Consider the following 11412-nt stretch of genomic DNA (forward strand, 5'->3'; position numbering starts at 1 on the left):
CCCATTTAACCACAGTGATGATGTTATCACTTTATTAAGCAGAATATGAAACTGATATGTATTATTTGCAGTTCAGGTCCCAAAATGTTTAACATTTTGAACATCCATTATTTCTAGCCTTAGTCAACACGTTATAGTTGCTCAAAATAACAACTGACACAAATGCCCTTCTACGTCCTGCTACAAATGACATAAAAAAACATGACTCGAAGTCTTCTGAGAACCATGATCCATCTGTGGTCTGAGGTTTAATATCATGTCCCAGCCTGTTTGGAATTAGCACTCCCTTCAGCCTCGTCTGCCGGTAGCTTCTCTCTTTTACTTCTGTGGTGATCACAGCCAAACCATCAGAAAACCAATAATCAAGAGACATCTTGAGGGAAGGGTTAGGCAAGAGGCAGATAGTACAGTTATAAATACACATTCCTCAGACAATGTGAGTAGGCTAAATCAGATGTAATATATTTCATTACACATTGATTTCCCTAACCCATGGATACGTTCGCTTATTTTCCTCCTACATATTATAAATTGTCTTAGTTACAATATCCAGCGGTTGCTAAATTTGTTGTGATGGACTCAAAGTCACTTGAGGTTGAGAGCAAAGCTAAAACAAGGTCATAAACAGTCCCTCCTAACTACTACTCCGTAACCATAATGAAATAGAAAATAAAATGACCTCACCTGATGATGATTATTTATAGTTTCTCTTCCCCTTGTTCAATGTTGTTGGACATTGCTCATCACTTGAGCCTACAAAGACAATCCCACTTTACAAAGATGTACTTCACATTTAAAATGTATGAAAATAGCATTAAAATAGCTCTAAAATCCTGACATCATATAATCAAACATGAACCCTATTTACAAGTGAAATGCTTTCAAAATGTGCTTTCTTGTCTTACAATTCACAGACCATGTTATGATGTTTACAGTGATATGTCTGTCTCTCATTATCACACAACCTTTGCATTGGTACACCCTGATCCAAACCTAGGGAGGGCCTCACTGTTTGTGCTTCGGTTGAGCTGTATGTTGAGCCATATGTTCCGTCTCTGGCCCCAGCCCCCAGGAGCTTCCACCTCATAGAGCCGGTCCCTTTGGTCCTGGTGCATCAGCAGATACTTGCTGCACACTGAAGAGGGAGTTGGAGACATACCATGTACATTTCAGTAAATGACTGGAGGGGAAGTTKGAGATCTACAATGGACAGTTCACTGGAATTGAGACTTGACTTAAATGGGGCAACTTTGATGTTGTCCTGAATTGTCCATAAGGCATAATTACTTTAGTAACATTCCTCTGTTTCGTTGTAAATTGTGCTCAAAAACATGACGTTATAATGTTTAAAAGGTACATTTCTTGACAATTCCTGCAGCAAATTTCTCATTTTAAAAACCTCATTACCTTATTAACGTTTTGGAGTCCAGACATACAGTATAGTATGGGTATCGCGGTTACATTTTATCTGAAAGTGTTGCCCAATTCTTTTTTAAGAGGACAAGGTGGCTAGCATTATTTCAAATGTAATGTAATCTAAAAGTGTGGGTCTATGTCTAAAGATTAGGCTACATACATTATGATTAGGTAAATCATTTCCTGGAAGATAAAGTACAGCTAGTGTGAAACCCTACCCTACCCCACCCCACCCTCTCCTGGCTCATAGATCTCTGACTAGGTAAACAGTCCTTCATAACACACCATAAATTGTTGTGCGTCCAACCAAGTGATAGCGTGTGCCATCTCCAAATTGACTGGAAGCACCTCATATTATCTGACTTTGTCCTTATATAAATTCAGCAATCTTTACATGGATGACTACAACAGGTACAACCAGCATTGACGTAATTAACCTTTGAATTTCTTATACTGACTGACCCACCTTTAATCATACTTGGGGATATGGGACAGCTGATTCCTATCACTTCCTCGTTGGGGAGGGATTTACAGAAGTCTGCCAGGATCTGCAGTGCCAGACCACTCCTCCTCCACTGAGTCCTCACAAACACAGTGTCAAGGACAGAAAGCTGATAGCTTCGACGAGTGAATCCATCACACAGACTTCCTGAAAGAGCCAATTATACATGATGTTGCTTTGACCAAATGATCAAAAACATATGCAACCCCCAAAAGAAAATAAATTCCTCCCTGCACTGTTTAGCTTTTATAAATGATTGACTTGAAAACAGGAATGGGATGATTGAATGTGACACGTTCCTTTAATTCTGACTCACCCAAATTCAACATGTACACATACAAATACAGASCCTATTGTGTAAACCGACAGCGTACATATTCTTTTTATATTTTGGGGGGTTGATTTTCTGCCTGTGCAGCCTTACTATTTTGTTGCAATGCACTGTGTTGACCTAGCAACCCTCCCTGTTCAAAATATAAATTGAGTGCAGATGAGAATCTTTTTGTAAGACACTATTTTTGTCAACTGGCAGAAAATGAGAAACTAACACAATGCCTTACCTTTCTTTTTGATGGTGTAGAATCCAACTGCCTCTCCATTATGCCATAGAATTTTGCCAAATTCCCTCATTGGGTGAGGTGAGAAGTAAACCTCTTCCCCTGAAGGCCTCTCCAAAACTCCAAAAATGATTTGACTAAGCAGGAAAAGTATCACTCTCTCCATAACAGACWGCACCTGTGAATGACCTACACATCTAAGCCTTATCCTAAATACATTGACAAAAGCCACATTCACTGGTTTAAAACCTAATTGGAAGTATTTGTGGGACTAGTAATTTAAATCGAATTATATCAAAAGGTATGGAGGGGCCTTTGCATGTTATTACATGTAATAATACACCCTTTAGATGGAATAACCATGTAAAAATATTTAATTTAGTGCATATTTAATTTATGTATGCCTACTCCATCTCAAAATGAAGGTAATGGGAAGTCATGGTATAGGTCTACATTTAGTGGGATGCCCTTTACTCTCATTCCATGGAGGACACAAGTACAAATGTAAAGAACRTACCATCACAAGACCAGATCTGGATTTGATGGATGTCTTCAAAACATCATTTAAAGACCACCACTTTCCATGCAGGTTCAGGGCCACCACTGTGAAAACATAACATTCTATGTAACATTATACTGTAGCCTACATAACATCAACCAAACACAGCAGATCTGAAAGGCAACATTTCCCTGTAGGGTATCAACCTTGAGTTCCATCTGCAGGCATGTGCAGAGTCAGCAGAGTGCAAGGTGGATCATCATCACCGAACAGCTGGAGTCTGCCCACGTTGTCATGTGTCACCTCCACCTGATGAAGGGGTTCAATTTGGCAGGTGATAGATCTGTCACCAACATTGTTTTTGTAAGACCCGTACAAAAAAAGATTGCAGTTTTAAAAGTGCAGTCCACTGTTATTTTGGATGCAGTATTTGCAGTGTACTGCAGTTATACTGCACTCTGACTGTAATAWTTTTTTTATAAGGGGGAGATGCTCATCTGTAGCCTACAGAAGCATTATGTTTTATTTGGAGTGAGTGTAACCAGAAACTCATCATTAAAAAAACATACCTTTGAGCCATTTGAGGGTAGAAAGCAACGCTCTCCTTCATAGGTGTTTGACGCCAGGGAGGTCAATATGTTTTCAGAGGTTGAACTTAGTTCCCTGTAATCTAGATCTGGGAGGTCAATGGGATATATTTCCGTGATTTCCCCTTGAGCAAAAGTAAAACATAACATTAAACTTTAATTCGAGCAAGGTCTAAACGTAACTTGAAACATTGTCTAGCGTCTATGACTGCTTGCAAATGAACTCTGAACTTTACAAGACGCTTGGAATACGACTGTGTAACGTGTTTGACTGTCAGCAACATCTTAAGAGTATACAAAACGTATAATAAATCGTCTACTGAACATTCTAGCCATTTGTGTCACATAATGGGCTTACGTTACTCTCTTTTACCTGTCTTCTGTGTTTGCGAGGTCCGATTGGATTCCATCTTGAAAATTCTGTCAACTGGACGACGACGAATGTTATGCAACACTACCACCTTGTGGCGACAAGGAAAGTGTGGGGATGGGGAGCAATGGGTTTAAGAAATGGGAGGATCAAGAGCAATTCMAATTGGCAAGCCGGAAGGAGGGGAGAAGATGGCGGAAGTGGATGCTGAGTTCGAAACAAGCACCACGTTGAACAGAGTTGGTGAGGAAGAATGTCCTGAATGGACAACAGTAGTATCGAAAACTGGAACAAAAAGGAAATTGTCTAAAATTGGAGTGGAGGATACGTGTATGAATGATAATGAATCACTTCTTGTTGTGATGCGTTTGTTGAGTAAGGATGCATATGTGGGAAATCCGTTTGAKGTGTTGAAAATGGTGAAGTATGTGCAGAGTGACCAGGAGTCTGTCACAGAGTGACCAGGAGTCTGTCAGAGTGACCAGGAGTCTGTCACAGAGTGACCAGGAGTCTGTCACAGAGTGACCAGGAGTCTGTCACAGAGTGACCAGGAGTCTGTCAGGGTGACCAGGAGTCTGTCACAGAGTGACCAGGAGTCTGTCACAGAGTGACTAGGAGTCTGTCAGAGTGACCAGGAGTCTGTCACAGAGTGACTAGGAGTCTGTCAGAGTGACCAGGAGTCTGTCACAGAGTGACCAGGAGTCTGTCAGAGTGACCAGGAGTATGTCACAGAGTTACCATGAGTCTGTCAGAGTGACCAGGAGTGCTCTTATTTGATTACAGTTTTTTTGCGATTGCTTACACACTTGTTGCAGAATTTGGCTCATTGTGTCAGAACTCTACACACAAGCCAAATAAGACACAACACTTGAAGGTAAACATCTCACTTCTATGTCAGAATGAAACTCTGCAATCAAAACCTAAATCCTTTCAAAATGGCATTTTTGCCTCAAAATGATACACACATGCACCATTTGAATTACTCTTTCAAAGCAGCAACACACTGATGTACTTTATACAAAACACTGATGTCTTTAGTTCTTTGTAAACCTTTTTAATTTTCTCATACAGGCTTCTGTGAAAGATTGTTCCAGTGCAGTACATCTACTCACATTTCAATGAACATAAAATAGAAAGGCTTCAGAAACAAATGTAGACAGCTTATTTTTTTGCCATTGCAGGTTTTTACAACAACAAATAAACACAAAGAAAAGTAGAATTACAGTACAGTAATCAATACAATATGTTACCGTAAACTCAAGGGGAAAAAATTATTACAGTAAAATTACAGTGCAATGGTAAACAAAAAAATGTATTGTAAGCTATTGTAAGGGATGGGATGGATGGTTTATGGATCCCGCTTTCTGTTAGGGTCTGGCCGCATCACCACATCCACATCACAAGCAATGTCACCCCTGGCTAGGCAACGGGGAAAATATCGCCTTGCGTGCCATATCCAACCCTGGACTGACCCCACCTCAATGTCTCCGCATGCCTCTTCCATTGCTTGCAGGCGGGCATGTGGTTGGAGGTCATACACTTTCCAACGCCAAGCCAAAAAGAATTCCTCAATCGGATTGAGAAATGGAGAGTAAGGAGGTAAGTATACAACTGTGAAGTTATTGTGATTGGTGAACCAGTCCCTGACCAGAGCAGCCTGGTGGAAACTAACATTATCCCAGATGACAACAAACCTGGGCTGCTCTGGTCCGTCCTGTACAACTGCATTATATAGTGCATCCAGAAATATGATTATGTGTGCAGTATTGTAGGGACCTAGGGTGGCATGGTGATGGAGAACTCCTTGCAGACTAATGGCGGCACACAAGGGGATATTTCCCCCACGCTGCCCAGGGACATTCGTAATGGCTCTTTGTTCTATAACGTTTCGGCCCCAACGCCTGGTTTTAGCTAGAATCCAGCTTCATCAATGAAATAAACTCATGAGGCTGTGCAGCTGCATCAAAGTCCAGGACTCTGCAACAGAAAATGCATACACTGTACAGTGAATATGGTGTAACTCAAAACACAGGACTACAATGTCTACATTGTCACACAAGGATGGGGGTAGGGGTGGGGGGTGGGTTGGGTTGGGTTGGGTTGGGTCAGGCACATTCAGTCAAAACTACAAGCTACAGGCAAGGCAGGTGCCCCCACAGACAACACCCCGCCACACTGCCCAGGTCAGATACTGCTTTGTCTGAATGTATCTATGCAGTGCCAATAGGACACAATCTACTGCCATTACTGTATTACAGTATAGTACAATGACACTTACTTGCACATAGTCATAGTGAGGGTCTTTGACTCTAACGCTGTTCCTCTCAAATGGAACCCTGTACAGCTGCTTCATCGTAAATTGGTGTTGATGCAAGATTGGTAAAATAGGGGTAGACATACTGACACGGTTGATATTATGGAATGTTGTGTGACCTGCGATAATTTGCTCTCGTAGTTGATGTAGGCGGATGGTGTTGTTTACCAACACTAGATTGACAATGGCCAGTTCCTGTTCATGGTTAACAGACGTTGCCTTCCACCCTCAAGAGGTCGTCTGGCAGTTCTGTAGAAAATGCAAGAATATGATGTCATTGGTTAGGTTCTTTTTTACATACTGTACTGTCATACTGTACACAGTAAAATCAAAACTGTATTGCATGTACTTCATAGCACTATACCTATTTGTTTTGTTCACTGTGAAGCATAGACCTAATATTGTAGGACTACATTGTATTGTACTGTGATGCAGAATGATGTGCAACAATTACATAGGTACAGTCTAGTGTAGAAAGTTGAAGACATACCTGTTTTCCAGTCTATATGTCCGTATTATGGATGCTACCGTGTAGCGACTCAGGTTGGGCTGGACTCTCTGCCTCCCTCATCGTCAGGCCATGATTTATGACATGGTCCACCAAAGTGGCCCTAATGTCGTCAGAAATATGTCTCCGTCTATTGATTGGTCCCCTTCTTTGTTCTTGTCCTGGTCCTACTCCTCTCTCTCTTCATCTTCCTCTTCCTCTCGCTCTCACTGCCTCCTTGTTTGCAAAGTTCTCACAAAAGAGGTGATCTTACCTGAGGTCTATTTGTAGTGCTAAGGCTCAGACTAACTGGTGTTCAATTACTGTAGAAGTGTTTTCATGTGTGTGTGTGGGGGTGTTGCCAATTTCAGGTATGTTTTGCATTTTGAATAGAAGTGTTTTTTCAATGATTGCAAGAGATTTCATTCTTGAACGATGTGTCTAATGTAAGAAACAGTGTGTAGTGTTTTGCAAGTGTGTGCAGAATTGCAAACAAAGTGCAAAGCAGAAAATGCGTTTGTACTTTTGGTGCCTTTGTTTACGACATGGTTACAAAAGTTAAGGCTTTGATGCTTTTGTTTAAGCATTCACTTTCAGTGTGTAAGCAATCGGCAAAAACTGTAATTGTATTTCTGAAGAACAGAGGAAGATTGCAGTGGGCCTCAAAATAATGCAGACAACAAAAGTTTTGTGTTTTGAACTTCGGGGTAGAGCACCCGTCAAAGGAGTCATCTCAGGGGTGACGACATTTGTTCAAGTTGAATACCTGAAGAGAATTCCTGGTGTGGTTGGTGCCCAGCGTCTGAACACTGCAGTGGTTTGGGGACAAAAGCTCTTACAACGTAGCCTATCTTACATAACCAAGCTTCACATGAGTAGGTAGTTGCTCTTTATAAAAATATAACAGGACCGACATACTTTCTTTCTTTTTTTCCCATTCACCCAGAGTGAAGAATTGTAAAGGATTTGGCCTTGTTTCAAGTGTGTGCAGAAAGACAGATTATGGCTGAAGAAACGTGTGTACAGAAGGACAGATTATGCTGAAGAACGGTGTGTAGGACAGGACAGATTATGCTGAAGAACGGTAGTGTAGAAGACAAGATTATGCTGAAGAACCGGTGTGTAGAAGGGACAGATTATGCCTGAAGAACGGTGTGTAGAAGGACAGATTATGCTGAAAAACGGTGTAGAAGGACAGATTATGCTGCAAGAACGGTGTTAGAAGGACAGATTATGCTGAAGAACGGTGTGTAGAAGGACAGATTAGGCTGAAGAACCACGTGGTGTAGAAGGACAGAATTATGCTGAAGAACGGTGCTGTAGAAGGACAGATTATGCTGAAGAACGGTGTGTAGAAGGACAGATTATGCTGAAGAACGGTGTGTAGAAGGACGAAGGTGTTGCAATTGTGGTGGGGATCATGATCCCGCGTTCCTGGAGTGCCCTGTAAGGGTGAAGCAGATTGAGGTGGCAACAGTTAGAGCGATCAATCGAATCTCCTATGCGGAGACGGTAAAATAATTGAGAAAACAAGTCATTTATTTATTTATTTCCCCTATTTTAGGGTAAGCCCCTATTTTACCAGGTAAATTGACTGAGAACACATTCTCATTTATAGCAACGACCTGGGGAGTAGTTACAGGGAAGAGGAGGGGGATGAATGAGCCAATTGTAAGCTAGTTGAAGATATGGTAGTGGATGCACCACAGCCTGGTTTAAATGTTTGCTGTCAGTCAAAAGATACCCTGTGTGTTAAAAGGTGGATTTTGTGGATTTCATTGCCACAGTTATAAACTGTACGGCACAAGTCTCAAAGAAGTCTAAGAAACTGGACATTATTGTGACTGCGGCAGTTTTTGCGATTTAAGGATTTTACATATGAAGACTTGCAAGGGGTACTATAGAAGAACAAGCAGTGCCAATTGGGCTGATATGTTGCCACTCAGGACCGTTTTAGGTGCTGCTTTGGCCGTTGTGTTCTTCGGCAGAGATGGCGCTAGGTATTTCAGCTAATGTAACATTTTGCTATTCACTTAAAGCTCTGTATTTGCTGYAACGTTAGCTAGCTACCAGTATCTATGTTCTTCATAGATGTAGCTAGCTACTAGGTTTTTAATTACGTGTAACATAACCGTCTTTATGTATCTGTTACGTTAACTGTATAGCAAGCTAGCTAGTTAAGCTTAATGTTAGGCTGTGAAAGAAGATAGCTATTTAACGTTAGCAGCTAAGTCTTAGCTAACATGTTAATTATTTTTTCATCACTAACAACAACATGGTTAGTGTTAACCTTGTTGGTCCTTGTTCTATGTTCACCCCTGGTTATCAACTAGCTAATTTATTAAAGTATTTGTCACTTATGTTTGTGTTTGACAGCATACCACCACAGATAGATATTTCACTGGATGTATAAATGTGAAGCATCCGGTTGGTCTTTCCACTCACTACCAAATATGGTGGTGAGATGAAGCCCAGTGGCCGGCAGTGGAAGAAGATGGAGCGAGAGATTTTGGCCGACATTCTGCACATTTTCTCAATGATGAAACATTTGATCTCAATACAGTTTTCAGTTTCCAAAACGAGAATATGTTACAAACAAAGTGGACTAAGTTTTGTAGACTTTAACCTTTGCCAAAGTTTCAAAAAATTACGTTGTTTAGAAGGAGTTATTGCACACGCACACTTCACAGAGTAGGCATTCCCTAACAAAAATCGGCAAAGGCCCGGGTATCCTGGAAAGATATTGACCTCATCCCGTCAGTCGAGGATGCCTGGTCGTTCTTGAAAAGTAATTTCCTCACCATCTTAAATAAGCATGCCCCTTTCAAAAAATGTAGGACTTAGTTCACTCCAGATCTGACTGCCCTTGACCAGCACAAAAACATCCTGTGGCGGACTGCAATAGCATCGAATAGTCCCCGCGATATGCAACTGTTCAGGAAAGTCAGGAACCAATACACGCAGTCAGTCAGGAAAGCAAAGGCTAGCTTTTTCAARCAGAAATWTGCATSCTGTAGCTCTAACTCCAAAAAKKTYTGGGACACTGTAAAGTCCATGGAGAACAAGAGCACCTCCTCCCAGCTGCCCACTGCACTGAGGCTAGGTAACACGGTCACCACCGATAAATCCATGATAATCGAAAATTTCAATAAGCATTTCTCTACGGCTGGCCATGCTTTCCTCCTGGCTACCCCAACCCCGGCCAACAGCTCCCCCCCCCTGCAGCTACTTGTCCAAGCCTCCCCMGCTTCTCCTTCACCCAAATCCATATAGCAGATGTTCTGAAAGAGCTGCAAAACCTGGACCCGTACAAATCATCTGGGCTAGACAATCTGGACCCTCTCTTTCTAAACTATCCGCCGCCATTGTTGCAACCGCTATTACCAGTCTGTTCAACCTCTCTTTCATATCGTCCGAGATCCCTAAAGATCGGAAGGCTGCCGTGGACATCCCCCTCTTCAAAGGGGGTGACACTCTAGACCCAAACTGTTATAGACCTATATCCATCCTGCCCTGCCTCTCTAAAGTCTTCGAAAGCCAAGTTAATAAACAGATTGCTGACCATTTCGAATCCCACCGTACCTTCTCCGCTGTGCAATCCGGTTTCMGAGCTAGTCACGGGTGCACCTCAGCCACGCTCAAGGTACTAAACGATATCATAACCGCCATCGATAAAAGACAGTACTGTGCAGCCATCTTCATTGACCTGGCCAAGGCTTTCGACTCTGTCAATCACCGTATTCTTATCGGCAGACTCAATAGCCTTGGTTTCTCAAATGAYTGCCTCGCCTGGTTCACCAACTACTTCGCAGACAGAGTTCAGTGTGTCGGAGGGCCTGTTCTCCAGACCTCTGGCAGTCTCTATGGGGGTACCACAGGGTTCAATCCTCGAGCCGACTCTTTTCTCTATATATATCAATGATGTCGCTCTTTCTGCGGGTGATTCCCTGATCCACCTCTATGCAGACGACACTATTCTGTATACATCTGGCCCTTCTTTGGACACTGTGTTAACTAACCTCCAAACGAGCTTCAATGCCATACAACACTCCTTCCGTGGCCTCCAACTGCTCTTAAACGCTAGTAAAACCAAATGCATGCTTTTCAACTGTTCACTGCCCGCATCCGCCCGCCCGACTAGCATCACTACCCTGGACGGTTGTGACCTAGAATATGTGGACAACTACAAATACCTAGGTGTCTGGCTAGACTGTAAACTCTCCTTCCAGACTCATATTAAACATCTCCAATCCAAAATCAAATCTAGAATCGGCTTTCTATTTCGCAACAAAGCCTCCTTCACTCACGCCGCCAAACTTACCCTAGTAAAACTGACTATCCTACCGATCCTCGACTTCGGCGATGTCATCTACAAAATAGCTTCAGACACTGGAAGTGATAAATGAGCAGATGAGATGATGTGCAAGTAGAGTACTGGTGTGCAAAAGAGCAGAAAAGTAAATATAAAACAATATGGGGATGAGGTGGTAGATTGGGTGTGCTTATTACAGATGGACTATGTACAGGCTGGCAGCGATTGGTTTAGATGCTGCAGATAGTGAATTTAAAGTTTAGTGAGTGGAATATAAGTCTCCGCTTCAGCGATTTTTGCAATTCGTTCCAGTCACTGGCAGCAGAGAAACTTGTGAAGGAAAGGCGGCCAAAGGAAAGGAGTGTTGC

At 42.2% G+C, this 11412-nt stretch overlaps 1 protein-coding gene across 7 annotated transcripts; it reads right to left on the reverse strand.

Moving 5' to 3' along the window:
* fam169b (family with sequence similarity 169 member B) lies at window positions 1-4047 on the reverse strand. 7 transcript variants are annotated; one of them, XM_023985446.1, is made up of 9 exons: window positions 3935-4047; window positions 3544-3686; window positions 3181-3283; window positions 2993-3078; window positions 2479-2653; window positions 1883-2065; window positions 1010-1135; window positions 685-753; window positions 1-324 (listed from the first exon to the last, which is right to left on the reverse strand). In XM_023985446.1, exons 1-8 carry the CDS (start codon window positions 3969-3971, stop codon window positions 695-697), a joined length of 912 nt encoding a protein of 303 aa, XP_023841214.1. In that variant the 5' UTR covers window positions 3972-4047; the 3' UTR covers window positions 1-324; window positions 685-694. The 7 variants fall into 7 exon arrangements, with proteins under 7 accessions (XP_023841214.1, XP_023841213.1, XP_023841216.1 ...); XM_023985445.1 differs by having other exon boundaries at window positions 1-373; XM_023985448.1 differs by having other exon boundaries at window positions 994-1135.
* Window positions 4048-11412: the final 7365 nt, after the last annotated feature.

The sequence above is a fragment of the Salvelinus sp. IW2-2015 genome, linkage group LG4q.1:29, assembly GCF_002910315.2.
Source record: "Salvelinus sp. IW2-2015 linkage group LG4q.1:29, ASM291031v2, whole genome shotgun sequence".
Lineage (NCBI taxonomy): Eukaryota > Metazoa > Chordata > Actinopteri > Salmoniformes > Salmonidae > Salvelinus > Salvelinus sp. IW2-2015.